At 39.5% G+C, this 16,388-nt stretch overlaps 1 protein-coding gene across 1 annotated transcript in view; it reads right to left on the bottom strand.

Moving 5' to 3' along the window:
* Positions 1-11,898, bottom strand: part of LOC139714856 (ubiquitin carboxyl-terminal hydrolase 7-like) — a 39,563-nt gene extending 27,665 nt beyond the window's left edge. Inside the window, exons 1-2 of the mRNA XM_071626502.1 lie at positions 11,444-11,898; positions 3,766-3,942 (exon numbers count right to left, since the gene is read on the bottom strand). Coding sequence (XP_071482603.1) covers positions 3,766-3,942; positions 11,444-11,507 — 241 coding nt within the window. The 5' untranslated portion in view covers positions 11,508-11,898. The remainder of the gene's footprint in view (positions 1-3,765; positions 3,943-11,443) is intronic.
* Between the last annotated feature and the right edge of the window lie 4,490 nt (positions 11,899-16,388).

Here is a 16,388-nt window from a genome sequence, read left to right on the forward strand (position 1 = left end):
TGCACAATGTATTAAGGCCAAGTAAAAAAAGAAACCAGTTTCTCGTCCTCGCGCGCATCGATTTTGGCCGCCGCATCGATTTTTTTACTATTTACTATTTTCAAAATGGCGCTGAAAATACCAAGAAATTCATAATTCTCGTCCCAGCCCGCTCCCCGCCCGCATCGATTTTCAGTTGCCGCATCAACTTTTTTGATATTTTACTATTTTTTCGACCTACCAATCGTGATGTCTCATTTCTAATTACGCCTTGCGTCCTCTACTTAGCTGTAGTACAGTTGTAGCTTCTGTAGTGCGTATGTAATAACGCATGCATTTCACACTGCGAGCTCGGCAAGAAGGAATGACCCACGTACAAAGCAGTTGAACTGTAGTTGGATGGGCGCGGGCGGGCGCGGCCTGGACTGTGATGTACAGCGCGCTCGGTACGTCGTGATGTAGACAGGACGTTGAGCACCTTCCGTACATTTTTCTCGTGCTGTTGCTCGCTGCCCGCTTCATGTGCTGCTAGATTGATTGCGCAATGTAACCACATAATAGAGGAGACCAGCCAGCCAGCCAGCATAGCATGCGCGCATTCTGGAGCTGGAAAAAAAAATCGTGGAGTGCAGTGATGGAGAGAACCGATCTCAAGCGCACGTGTGCACAGCGAACGGCTTTAAATACCAGAGCTGCCAACCTTTGGAAGCACAAAATAGTACTCAGCAGCTCCAAAATTCGTATTTTTCTACCAGAATTCTTATTTTTTCAATCTCCCTCTTTTTGCTATTTTGAATTAAACTCGTCGACTTATGAGGCCTACAGGCTCTAAACATAACGTTATGACACATGCCGAAGCATCGAGCTTGTCACCAGCACGATAAAGATGCCAAACTACGTAATGTTCAGCGTTGATTGATTGTTTTCTCGCAATGAATGTGTACAAGTGCAAGTATGTACAAGTGTGTACCTCCAAAAACTTGCTGGGCTGATTATGGAAGCTTCCACTATCTAGCAGTGGACGTGGAATGCTTTCATCTTCTCAAGAGAGCTTCTTTGTGAGCGGATGCAATACTCTGTTCCGTGTTTCCAATTATCGTTTACTATGAAAACATAATCATGCGTTGTTTTCAGGCTTTTTTCATTTTATTGGATTTTAAACATCAGTATTTTCCGAAGTATTCCAATTCCTTTTCCCCTGACTGGAATCGGAAAGTCTGCTATAACGATGATCGCAAAATGCCGCGCTGTGTGTGGAAGCGCCGATGTGCAAACACGTGGCTTCACTTTCAATGCGCCATGTGCTCCTGCTTATAAGAGGTTACTGCAAGTTCGATGGATCGAATGCGCCATCAGAGCCGAGCTGAATGGCTTGTTTACGGTAAACATGCAGTTTACGTTCGATACGAAGAAATCATTACGTCTTTCAAGAGGGAAAAACACACAACACAAACGAACAAACAAAATACACCCACGAACGAATGTTGATAGCCAAAACTTTGAAAAGTAATAAGCAGTTTTGATGAGCGTGAACTGAAATTGTCATTACACGTTGTATTTTGCTGTTTATATCACTGCTGCTTCTTGGTAGCACTGTAATGATGGGCATGGAAGAAATGAAGGGAGAATGTGACTTACCAGTACAGGTACATGTTTTACTACAAAATGTACATAATTATGTAGTTTTGGTATACAATCATTCATCATCCAAATGATGAGTGATTATCAAATGTCTTTTTAGAACATGAAGAAACATTTTTAAATGTTTAATGTTATAATGCCATATCAGTATCATTTTGACATCCATCTGCAATTGAACAAGCCAGTTTCCAGTTGAATGTGCTACAATTGTACTATGAAGAAATGCAGATACACGTACCAGCTGTGTGGACTCAAAAAGTCACAAACACAAATGATAAATAAAGCAGTGTTTTTGATATCATGGAATTAATTTCAGTCGTACATTTGTTGAAAGACATGCACGTTTTATACCTGTTTCAATTAATAGCACAATACATGAGAATTGCAAGTACACTGGTATCAGAAATGCCATTACAACACTAAACACCAGTATTAAGATGGTCATTTTCCCTTGACATCTGTAGTGGAAAGAAAAAGCAAATGTATTTCTGCATGCATGAAGTTTCGTTTCAAGTATGGTACATATATCTATTTGTTTGAAAATGCACAATGTGCAGACTAGACATACACTTGGGACCTGGTCTCTCATAACACAGCTACCGGAGTGATATTTCATTTCATAGATTCGATATAGAAAATAGTAAAGCCCGCTCTCGTTACCTTTCTCAGAATTACTGGACGAGAAACACATATTACTTTCATTTTGACAATCCTCGAAAAAATAGTAAGATATCAAATAGTAAGGACCTCCCTCATCGCCTTGCTCAAAAAACCCGGACGAGAAACTACTTTCTTTTTTTACTTGGCCTAACATGTAAAAATGAAATGTATCACGTACGATGTGTTACACTATTTGCAAGCAAACAATGTGCCTTGGAGATTCAATTCCTGTCCAATAGAGATGTTATTGATCCTAAGATATCTTTCTTTGCTTGTAATTTACGCCCATGTCTAATACAATGTACATTGTAAATACTTAAAGAACATGTATAACAGACACTATTTCATGCTTGAGTACATGCATGCACATATCAGAAATAATTTCAGCAGTGCCAAGCAGTTGAGTAGTCATATGTGTCCTGTAGTGACATCTGAACAATCTCATTACAGCATAATACAAAGACAATACTTTGAGTGTTAAAATTATGTAGATTACTTGTGCAACTTGTTACAGCAAAGTTTAGAGACAATTACTGTTTTTGCTTTTGTTTTGCGTTGTTTGGAGAGTGGTGTCTAGTACAAGAGTTCAATCAGATACATGTACACATATATGCTAAACAATGTATAAAGGTATGTGCTTGATTACTCTGTTCTTCAACTTTCCCCTAATTTTTAAGACTACAGATCATTCCAGAACATATGTACATGTTTCAATGACTGAGTGTTAGAAAGGTCATGAGAGTACAACCCTACATGTATGTACTAATGTAACTTGGATATACAGTGTATCATCAAAATGAAGCTGAATGCTCCACTTTGTACAATGCATGCATACAATGGTCATTTTCATATGTGTTTGTGTGTCTGAATAGCTTAATATTGGTACATCATGTAACTAGTGCCACCACTATTTACACGTGTAATAGGGTTGGCCTAACCTCTTCTCCAAAATTGATGCAAGCATACAAACACAGTATTAAGCATACAAACACAGTACTACATACAAATTTTTCTACAGTCTGAACTACGCAAAAGACTTACAGGTAATATTATACAAATCAAGGAGCTTCTGCTGTTACAGTATGAGATCATCTCAAACCATAAGTCTGCATGCTCTTATACCACAGTCATGTTTGAGGCTGAGTATATCTTAATGTCTCGTAATGAAACATTATTCGTATGCCGTGCTACAATGTACATAAAAGCTAAAGGTGTCTGAGAGTATCCATTCATGTAGCATCGTAAACTGAAGGCTATCATTCATGGAGGGGCTCTTCCAACGGAAAGTTCACAAACTACATTACAAGCTCTTGCTATGTTCACAACAGATTTTTTTTTCTTTCTCTTAATACTTTAAAATTGTGGTGGATAAAGCAATTCCACTATTTGAAAATACTTCCAAAACATCAAACTGCAATGCACGTTTCTGTCGTACATCTCCAGCACTGCCACAACTGTACATAAAGATGAGTATACACAGCTCACCTTCTTCAGTGGTATTGTCTGGTTCCTGGTCTTCCAGCCTGGGCTCACTGGTCAGGTCGCCATTCATGGTAACCTGGTTCTCCTCCCCACCCCCACCCCCACCCCCTCCTGTGTCCACCTCGTCACACAGGGGTTGGGTGGGGGAAGTTTCTTCCTTGGTGGGTACATTGTCTGGTGCTGCAAAGATGAAAATCAAACAGACTAGCTGTTAATTCCAGATTATGAATGTTTATTTTCAGTAGGAAATGAGGGGGGTATGAGAGAGTGAAGCAGCCAAGACAGCAAAGATAATAATTTATGCAGAGAAATGATGTTGAGTACCATATTTACGTTGTATACCATGTATTTTAAAACTCCTGTTAACTACAATTGTAGTACAGAGGCAAATTGATGTTGGCACTGTGCTAGCACATGGGCTATTGAGTATTGTGATCACTTATTGAATACAACAGAATGTCACTATACAATCATGAGGCAAATAGAATAAAATGAATTGCTAAATACACGTACAGTTGTACTTGGAGATCCACAAAATAAAGACAAACAATGAAAACAAACACAAATGGAAAAAAAAAGAATACTCTGCATTAATTGTTTAGACTCATTTTTTTTTTCTTTAAAGCTACATTGTACAACTATTGTATTTACTATTAAATGCTTAACACTGGCAGCGGGCTGACAGTCCCAGACTGGTAAAAATCACTGCCGGGCCAGTAACTTTTCAGGAATTGCAAGATTTACACGTACTGGTCCAACGTGACCAGTAAAAAGAAAATAACATTGTCGGGGCCAGCTGAAAAAGAGAACAGGAATAGGGATATTTTAGGTTCAGACCTGTAAAGAATAGAAAAAATGGGCAACTAATATCAAAGCATTTATGCAAAGGTAAATGTCTCTTACAGCACACTGGTACAACGTATGTACAATATGAGTGCATGTATCTCATGTGCATGTACTGGTACAGTCTGTTTTGTGGCCATCTGTGTTTGTTTTGTTGTAAAAAGATACATAATTGCAGTGTATTCTAGATTTTTGTGCATCATTACTCACAAACCAGGCATATCAATGTGTCACAGTGAACTCAGTCACAGCTACATTATTACCATATCAAAATAAATAAATAAATAAATAAATAATAATAATAATAATGAATAAATACAAAAATAAATGAAAAAAAATGATAACAACTGACACATACTGCACTAGAGGGGTCAATTCCTCTTCCATGTTTCGAAACACATCCTACAGTAGGCACTGCAACATTTCATCTGACCTCCACTGCACTTACATTTGTACATGTACAATGTACACATGTATGTCCATTGATGAAGATCAGTATAAATTGTTGTACATGCACATGTACTTGTATCAATGGTTAATTGTTTCAGCAGAGAAAAATCAATTTACTCCAAACTACCTGGATATGATGTAAATGAGTCAGACATGAGTAACTATAAGTACAGTGTACAGCACTGAAAGGCCAACATCTTCATTGATTTCTCCAGTTTCAGACCATTGATTACAATGCACTTTAACATAAATATTTACAAAAAGAAAAAAAAAATCTTTTGAGCAAATATCAACATGCTCTCATGTCCACCTCATCCCATCCGAAATCCATAAATATATCATAAAATACCTATCATTTACAATCAAGTATTTGTAAGTTATGCATCAACCTACATACATTGTACATTGTACATATCTCGCCCCCCCCCCCCCCCCCCACACACACACACATACACTGTACAGATGGATGACACTGCAATTGACATGCCATAAGAGCTAGCATTTTCATATGACTTCAGACTGTACCCTGTACACTTCTACAGCAATACCGAACTTTAGCATAATTTCTATGTACACTTACTCAGGATTACTCACTTACATGTACTCCGAAATCAGTTCATTAGGATTCATTGCATGCATACATGTACAAGTGTGCATTGGTCATGTTTATGTGAAGTAAAAAGTGATGTCAGTGATTTTTAGCTCATACAGTAGGTATATGTTAGAGTGTTCTTGGTACATTTGTACATTGTATATTTCCCATTTTAGCTGCATATCAGGGCAAAGCCATTCTGTTTCTGATGTCATGGCTTGGAGCATATTTGCACATTTGTTTCTGATGTCTTTTTTCAGAGAGAAAAAAAAAGAGAATTTCACAAAATTGCATTTTTTGAAAAGAAGAAGAAGCATATTTCCTCGACTTGTCACTGACCGTATGTTACGGGTAATATTATTCCCCTGCCTTCTGAAAGAGGCAAGTCAGGCATTCTTTTGATATGCGAGAAAAGTGAAAATATACTGAATTTTCTTTATGTTTTCTTTATATTGTCGCACACATATGACATCACAAGCTGTACTGTAGTCGTCTCATCCAGCAGTGACTGAGCAGAAACTTAAAAAATTCATAACATTTGAACGGATTGTTCAATTTTCCTCAAACTCTCGCTGACTGTTCTACTAATATTGCTGCATTCACTCAATCCACATGTTTATGAAGGTGGACTTGTCCTTTAATAGATGCCACTACGGTGTAAATGAAACTGCAATGCTAAGACAGCCATTTGCAGTGGAACTACACACCCATTATTAAAGGCATAATTTACCATAGCAGATGAAACAAAAACCCAGCATTAGTGCTTTAAAATAGTTCTTAAATGTGAGTTAGAGATAGAAACAACCACTGTAAAAATTTGAATTGATAAAATCGATGTTAAAGGGATCGTATAGTTTTGGTTGAGACCTAATTTCATGTTTCTAATATTTTTGGTAAGATGATGAGAAACCCCTTATGAAATATGAAAGAGCATGTAGTAATTCCATGACGAATTCAACGTTTATTTGATGAAAATTGGTTTTGAAATGGATGAGATATCCAAAACAGAGTGATTCTAATAAGTGTAGGACCCACACTTTATTACGATCGCTTTGTTTTACTTTGTTTTTGGATGTTTCAGTCCTACCAAACCCAATTTTCATCAAATAAACTTTGAATTCCTCTTAAAATGGTTAGCTCTGTACTATTTCGTAAGTGTTTTCTTGGTGTCTCGCAAAAAGTTGTAAGCCCAATTTTCATCTCCACCAATGCTGTACCATCCCTTTAAGTATTGTTAAATAATCAAAATGTGAACAATGGTTACAATAAAAATGTTTCCAGACTAAACTGTCTACAGTTACGGTTTATTAAGAAAATCCCCTTACATTATATGCTTTATCACGAAAATTGTATATGATAGGATATTTTGTGGTACAACACACCTACACATACACTGTACATTCAATATCATACCTTGAAAAATTTTTTAATCACTGTTCCCAAAGGTAAACAGGACCTTTAAACACAACCTATTAACTTTCATTTGAACCCCCTTACAGTACAAATCTATTGCTACTAAGAGATCACTGAACAAGCTCTATGTCAATAACCATCAGGTCGCCAACTTATTTTTTCAGAATTTCAGTCAAAATAATGGGGAAAATCAATGATTTACCTTTCATTAATGTTTCACCTTTCTCCCCATTCAGAAGGGACAGATGAAGCTCTTTTGGTTACTTTGAAGGAGACATATTACCAGATATGTTTTTCACCACTTCTGGAAGGCAACCCACTAATAGTAACGGGTTGCCAATGAAATCAATCATTCACCTGCACGCTATCAACTCCCATGCCTTGTTGTGATTCATTCTGATCTTATTTCGGTATACTGCATATCGCTATTTGCCAGCGCTCTTATCAGGTTGTCAGTTGGTACACTGTAGTGATGTTATCTGTCAAACCGTCACAACAATTTTTGTATTTTTTTTAATTTACAAATTCCATCCATTCAAAAATGGGACAATCCTATGCTTAAACTTTCAAAAATCTAACATGACACATATTTTATTTAACTTTTGTTCAAAACACTACTTTTCCCTTTGAGAAAATTGGATGGTCCCAGGTCTATTGCACCAGTCCAGGCAACATACATTTGGTGCATTTGTGTGTGCATAGTGCCATATTTTGACCGGTCTGTTTATTCTTATTTCTAGCCCACGTTCAACATGTACAGGTGTATCATGCATTATTCATCTATACTCCTTTGACCTTATGGTTTCTACAAATGTACATTGTATGTCCTCATCCGCACAGTAGCCCAATCTATAGTTTAGATCTAGATCTGGAAACCCATACATAACCAGATAGACTAGAATTAACATGGTAGCTATAACTTTATGAGAACATTCTATTCCACTTATTTACATTATAAATTTACATCCCTTTGATTCAGGCAGAGTATACACCTACAAAAGTCTCTATACCATCCAGCCATATGCGCGTGATTGTAGCCACGGCCAAAGTCGCTGGATACAGCCACGTGCGGGTGGTTGAAAAACTGGTTTCCAATTAATTCTCATCTTTTCTCCTTGCTTTTTTTTCTTGTCATAAATGTTAATCTGTTTTAACTGCAAGCTTTCTCAAAGAAAATCTTAATTTCTAACCCAAGGACTCGGGTTTGGTGTGATCAATGCTGCGTCACGGCCGCTTGGCCAGCCTCGCCGGCGCACCAGTCAGGCGCAGCTTGATGATAGCACTAATTTAATGCATACCCTGTACACTGTACATACTCTCCGACACATACAAATACACACAGCATACAATACACTCTTCCATGTGCACATATTCGCGTTTACGAGTGTACAGGGCGGTATGTGCTAGCAGTTGAATCAAGGGCAATTGTGCACTTCACGACCCTCTATTATTGGTGTGAGATTCTACCCTAATCGAGCAGTGCGTGCAAGTACCTATCAGGCACCGCGGGTTCGACAGCATGTGTTCCGGTACTGTGCTGTGTTCTGTGCTGTGTACATTGTATGTGTCAACATGAGTGCGCGTAATGAAAGCACTTACGGTACGCCACATGGTTGCTCTAATGCCCTTCCCTGCGCGGCGTGATTGAGAACAGACAAACAGGGTGCTGTGCATTGGCACACAACGGAACGCAACCAGTGGTAAACATTCGTCCTTCATTCATGATTTTAAATGAATGGACGCTGCGTTATTATCTCAAGTAGGGGATCAATCTTCAAACCTATCACAGAGGACATTACGTCCACTGCCTTGGTAAAATTATTCTGTGACATAATGAAAAAAAAAATCCCAAATCTTATCCCAATTCGTTAGTTTGTTGTGTTTATATTGTCTTTAGAGTTACTGATAGACTCGCCCCATCGACCCCGACCAGACGTTGTGCGAAGCACACACTTGTGTACAGTGACAGGGCTGTGTATCACACACACAAGCCTTGCCCGTGTGGGTGGTTTGCGCAATTTGTGATGGGGTCGGGATGGATGATGGAGGCATAAAAATATTCATGTACCTGTTGTGGCCAGCCAGGATGTTCAGAAATGGAAGCTATTGACTGTATCACACTCACAAACTTACTGTCAACTCTATCAGTATCACATTTTGTGCCACGATCATGGCAATTTTCTGCGATGTAACACTACAAATAGAGTGTCTGGTAGATTTTTGCAACTGGAGAAATACAAGTCATTTCACACTAAAACATACATATCCATAATGTCCATAGTTAACATAATACATGTGCAAAATTTCTCACCATAATCATGAATAATGGTGAAGTTATGAGCAAATAAAAACAAGGTATTTTTCATCCTCACGCTGTCAAAACCTTGGCGAAAAAGTGGGTCGCGAGCGTAATGAAATTCACTGTCAAGCGCACTCCAGTGGGCGGTGCTATTCACTGCGTTTATGACATTCAAAGCGCGCGTGTTTCTAAGGCTAAGCGCGCATCCTTGTCAGCTAGCACACACCTACCCAGCCAGCTGTGCGAGGCCCCCTTCGATCCCGCGGCACGCACATGTACTTGCACTCGCACGCGATTTGTACACACGGGTTTATGAGACCGATGACCCATCATACATACAAACGTATCACAAGTAACGTAGGTCTAACAGCGCGGCGGAGTAAAAGCGCACACAGTAGTGGTGAATGTGCGATATGTAGTACAGTGTACATGGAGACGCGCACAGGTACCGGTACTCACATTACGTACCGGCGGTGCGCTATAGCAGCTCTGCGGAGGCTGAACATCGTACCTATGCATGCAAAACCGACTCGACTGTATGGAGCTTCACGTAAGTGCGCGCCGTAACCACGAGTCATGGCGTGTAACTACGTGTCTAGACTTGTAGGCCCCGCCTCGCTTAGTTCGCTGATGCTGTTACTATGCTGAAAAGGGTATCTTAATCGCTATTTCGCGGGTTTATCCTGGGGAATAAGCGAAAAACCAATGCTATTTTTGGATTCAGCACCATTGAATCCTCCTACACCAGCCTGGCCAGTTTCACAGTCGGACGGAACAGCTGAGTTATAGCGATGTTTAGGCTTAAATCTGAATTTAGGTGGCAATACGTCTTGATATCTAAACTCGGCGTAAAACGAGAAGAATGAGACCACCACAAGCTTTCATATGATACCAAATTTATGGAGATTTGTTCCCGGGATAAACCCGCGAAAATGCCTGAAAGGTGATTTTAAGCCAAAATTGTGGGTCCACTTTTGACCGAACGCGCGCCCTACGTTTGCCCATTGCCCAACACGCACTGAACGCATCTGGTAGTCGTAAGTTTATTTGAAAATGCTAGCACTTTTGCATTCAAAATGTGACTTTCGTGATATCATTTAGTATCGAAGGTAATATGATACATTTCTCTTATTGTAAAAAATGTTTTGAAGTAGTTTTATGTTCTGTAGATGCATAATAAGACCTAGAAAATCTAGGTCAAGGATGACTTGTGAACTCGCGACTTTTGCGTGAATTTCGAAGGGGATGACAAAGCGCATCGCGCTACCGACGCCCTACTACAAATGTAAAGCTCGATAATCCTGCAGCGGAGAGCAAAGGCACATGATATCGCGATTGCACAGTGTTCGATGTGTCAGCTACCATTACGCAGCTAGTTACAGTGAGTGAGGCGGTTTTCAGTGACCTCATCACTTGTCAAACGGTGTTCCATACTGCAAGAGAAGCTCGCCATCTGCTCAGTGTGCGGTGGTTCATGGGATATCACCTTGGCGTACGGGGAATGAGGTACCGATAATTTAGGTCCATGAAGTGCACAATTGCCGCCGATGTACCAAGACTCCGTCAAGCTTTGTGATTGAATCAATCACTCAGTCCCCCAATCAACTGTAATTTAAATCCATCATAGATCTAGAAAAAAAAAATGGAATGGGAAAAGGCCAAAAAGACATTGCAGGAAAATAAAGCTGTTTACAAAAAGGTCCCAACGGCAACGCCACGGTATGCATGTATGACATGACATTGATAACTGAGGTATTTTTATTGCCTTGCAAGGTGGTGGTGTGTGAATCTGTGATACATGAATTCGTCGTAGTCGTACATTGGTCATTGCAATTGGCGTGTGTCAATGTGTGGCCGGCTACACACAGTGGGTTTTGTACACAATACAGACAGAACAGTCATATAGACGCTCTAGATCTACATTAGTGGACACTCTACATACATTTACAAGTAAATTACGTGCTCAATATTCAAATTGTTGTTTGTAATGAGTGTACGACCACTGCACTGGCACTGCACAGCTACTGAAACTGTACTGTACTGCACTCTGCCACTGGCATTTGTCATGTCATAAACTGACTCACCCTCCTGGGTATCCATCTCCTCCGGCTCACTTTGAGGTCGCTCATTGCTGGGGTAGTGGTTCATAGTGCCTGTAGGACTCTTGTTAGTCTTCTTGGTTGATTTCTTCTCGGTCTTCTCTTTCGTTTCCACAACCGACGTCGCCGAATCTGACCCCCTGTCACTGCCCTGCGACGAGGGGTTTCGGGACGCTGGAGGCACCTTCACGTGCTTACTTGCGATCCGCCCAATCTCGGCTGATTTAACCCCTGCTCGCAGGGGACCTCCTCTCACACGACAAGCCTAAATCTAAGATTTTAGGGAATCAATCGGTAGCTGAAGATATGGGAAACAACCGCATCACATATGTACGGCGTGTTGGGCACGGGCAATCCATTCAATGCATGATTGTACTCCCACTCGCGCCTTGTTACTACACTGTACAGTGGGGAATAATACGTTCGATAAATGTAGCGGCAATTCCTTGTGTATTTCTATGGGCAGCAGGAATACTGCAGCGCGCGATATCGACAAGAAGTGTCTCGCATACGATCAGGGAGAAGTGCAAAATGGCGTATGTCATTCCCAGCAATGCATTGTGGGATCGGACTTCGCCGACTGCTGTAATAAGCTGACCGCTTTACGGTCAGCCAATGAACTTCACATTGGCTTCGGGTGTAGTGAAGCTCTCACAATACTTTCGAATATTTTTAAGTAGTTTCCCTGCAAACTATTCACCATAGATCAGCAGAAATATAAAATCTTTCAGTCATCTGACGACAACCAAAGAGAAAAAAGGAGGAAATTATTATCAGCAGTTTGCATGATCAGTGGAAGAATCGCATTGTATCCTAACATGTATCGATTTCAACTGATTAGTAAAACTATGTACTAGTAATATTTTTTACTTGAAAAAGAGAAACCATATTCTCTCATTTTTTTTTGTATATACAAGTACTAAACACAACTTTTATATGGACAAACACTGTACAGCAATACGTACATCAAATCATAATCATTCTACAAATGGAAGACGTACTGATTACCAGCGAGAAGTTGATGTAAACATCCGGAGAGGCCGGGGTGGATAACAAATAATTATGACTTTTAAATACTGTAAAACATGATATATTTATATATTTATATAATTCATATATATATATGAATTTTTTCGCGAATTGGAGCCGACGGCCTTTTTAGCGGCATGAAATTTTCGCGAACTGGAACTGGTATTCAATGCATATAGTGTAGAAAAGAACTTTCGCATGCATTTTAATTTCGCGAATCTTCGCGCTCGCGAAATTCGCGAAATTAAAATGCACGCGAACATTTCTCGTTTTACAGTACTTTGGTACAGGTCTGCGATAGCTGTGATGTGGCAGGTGCTCACTAATAGACAGCGATTCTGCTACGATCCCCCAAACTGACAAAGCGCAACATACCGATCGTGGCGAGACCGCTTAAAATCTTCTCTATCGTTGTATACATGTGTCTATCAGCATTTCAGCAGCGTGAAGGGTCGCCACCAAGTTTTGAACATCGAGAGCAAGGCTGTTTTACAGCATTAAAAGCGGCATTTATATTCGTTGCTCTACGCGTACAGCGAAATCAAGTGCACCTGAAGGCGCGGGCTCCCATCGCCCACGATAATTTTCACTTTTATAGTAGATCCTGAATGTATTACGCAACAGGAACCAGGAACCATGGACAAAAGAACTGGTGCACCAGACCAGAGATGAAATTAATGGAAAAAAGCGCGGAGAAATTATTTTCTCCAAGTAGGATTACACGAGTATGAATGTTCTCTGTTCATTGTTTGCTTTTCATTTACCATTGCTACTCAATGCAAGTATATGCCTGCCCTTTTCATTTCATTTTCACTCGAAGATTTTGGAGTGATCCCTGACGTCACTCCAAAATGAGTGAAAATGAGCATTTTCACTCAAAATTCACTCCAATTTCACTCGAAATTCACTCTTTTTTGTATTCACTCTTTTTAGAGTGAAAATTTTCACTCGATTTTTTTTAGAGAGTACAGCCTGCCATGGGCCCGCTCGTAACACCGTTGTATAGGCCTTGATGAGCATACTCAATTATGCTTAATGAAAAATATTATAAAATGGGCTTTAGAATCTCTGCCAATCTCATTGGTCAATAAGACCAGGAAGGTGAGACAAAACCAAGTTTACAGTGCGAGGCTCGGCGGCGGTTCGGCCGCGGCCGAGTCCACCTTCATTTCAGTGTAAACGCGCAAGGCCAAATGCGAGGCCAAAATTGGCCGCGCATTTGGCCACGCTCCAGCAAGAGATGCTATCCTAACATCTTTTATGAAATGGGGCCCTGCACTGTAGAAATGATGAAGAATGGGCCTTATTGTAGTATCCTACATATAGGCATAATGCATTTTATGTAGTACAGTATCTTAAATAAAAACAAATTTGTTTTTTCAATTACAGAGAAAATTCTCATAAAAAGTATAGAGCTTGACCTTGATGACTGATAATCGGCTCATGCAGCTCACAGTTTGACACCATGCAGCCATATACTCGCAGAGGCTTGTAACCAAGGAGCCGGAAGGGGGCGGGGTGGTCAGGGGTTGGAACGACACTCCCCCCCCCCCCCCCCCATCCACCTGTCCCCCGGGCTATATAAATACAGAATAAAATGATACACCTCCGATGATGGCCGTACGCACGCATGTGGTGGTGGTGGGGGGGGGGGGGGGGAGGCAATTGCCCCCATACCCGAAATTTTCAAACCCCTTTGTTTTGAAAGGATTTGATCAGTAAATGAGAGAACTGCGCTGAAACGAAAAGAATTTACTTTGAGTTTCTTATTTATTTTGCAACTTCAATGAATGAAGGAAACGTATCGTCTTACTTTTTTATGTGAAAATTTTCCTGATCGATCATTTCATCCAAAGTGTGCACAAGATCGTTGAATTTCTATTCCAAAACTGCGAAAACTCCCTCCATAGTGTGGGCGGGGGGTAAACCCTCGTACCTTCCCCTGCATGCCAGATCGGTCACTGCGCTCAGGTATTAGACTTTCAAATAATTTGATTAGTAAACGAGAAACTTATGCAATTGCGATGACAAAATTTTGTTTGTTTTTATATAATAGATTTTATTTTTTACCATTTGCATAACAGATTTATAACCCACGTGGAGGATATCGTCTCACTTTTCTTTAAAAGTTTCTCATAAATAATTTTCCACCCAAAGATTGGAAATGTCCTCCCTCCGCCCCCCCCCCCCCTATGGGGGGGGGGGGGGACCACCGTGAAACATAATTATATCACAATCCTGAGTATCCTATGGGATCATTATTATAGCAACGTATCATGCCTCTCCCATCATAGATCCTATACGTTCGCTTCTCTCCTTCAATCAGAAAGGTCAATGGACTGAATTTACACTTTTTGACATCCCCCCCCCCAAAAAAAAAATGTGTTTTCGTCTTAGATCTGAAAGCATCAAAAGATTCCTTCAAGTAACTCATCACCTTTTAAGAAGAAGAAATAAACACTATAACGTCTCATGATGATATATTTCTTTTTTAAAATCAGAATGCTTGACATTCATTGCTAAAATTAATGATTAATTAGGATGAATTTGAAAAAAAAATCAAATTCTCTTCATTTCGAACCCCAAATAAAGAGTATATAAGATTGTTGTTGTTGTTGTTGTTGTTGTTGTATTTTCAGTTGTGGAACCATAAAGAGTCTCTTAAGAGTCTCTTCATTCAATAAACAAATTGTAATTCTTAAATTGGCTACACATAGGTAAATGTTTCCGTCCAAAATGTGCATTTTCCCCCTTTTTGCTTTTGTGTAGAATTTTTAAATTCAACAAAGTTCGTGCTTTGTTAAATTCTCCTTATCGGATATGACATAGGCAGGCCAGTAAAATATCAGAGTTACCAATAATGACAAGAATGATGACGTCTGCAAAAATGAACTATAAAGGCAATGTCCCCATGATTGTACATATATTCAATTCAATTTCAATTCAATTCATTCACCATCATTTTGAAGAGTACAATAAAGGACATGCAAAAAGTACATAATCGTATACAAAGAGAAATTCAGATCAAAGAAGAGAGTTGAACTTGATGGTGCTATGCAGAAACCCACCAAGAAGCAAGCATGCAGTGCTTTAGATAGAACCCCTCCCCTCATTCATATTAATCCACAGAGAGAAAAAAAATCATTATACATGACTTATCTTGTATCAGTCGCAAGTACGCTTGGGAAAAGAGAAAGAGTAATATAGATAGAAAGATGGATAGATAGGTGACAATACATACATTTCTTACAGTATGATAATCAAAATATAATAAATATATAATATATCAATAGAAGATAGATAGAGATGGAGTATAGAAGATAATATAAACATTACACTTGACTTCAAGCACAAGAATTTAGCAGATTGAGCGTTGCATCATCACGTTGCATCAATAAACTAAACCTGAATATATGAAAGGGGCCCCTGATATGTTCATGTGATAGATATTGATATAAAGCATATCATATAACGTACACTCCTCTTATCTGACGGATTACTAATTGATTTTTCTTTTTCTTCTTCAGTGAAACATTTGACATCGTCAAATGTTTTCTTTTTTAATTCCTTCTCGATTGTTAATGATGATTCTGTGGATGCACATGATTCACAAAGCACACGAGTCATACAGCTAACAAGTCATACAGGCCTCCAGTGCTACAGCCCATGAGTTCGACATTAAAGGGGCATTCCGGACGATTTTTCATAATTTCATATCATGTAGTATACATAAATCGACAGCTCCATGTATAGATTCGTGGAACTTACTGTGGTCCTTGAGCAGAGAAACCAATAAATTGTAAATCTTAAACAAATTACACTGAACAGTGTCTAGATGACATCAGAGCCTCATATATTTCAGAAATGTAGCAGCGTAATACCGCTTTCTCAACAAGTTCAC

Source organism: Diadema antillarum, unplaced genomic scaffold (genome assembly GCF_040938485.1).
Source record: "Diadema antillarum isolate AM-2024a unplaced genomic scaffold, OU_Dant_1.0 seq00002478_RagTag, whole genome shotgun sequence".
Classification (NCBI taxonomy): domain Eukaryota; kingdom Metazoa; phylum Echinodermata; class Echinoidea; order Diadematoida; family Diadematidae; genus Diadema; species Diadema antillarum.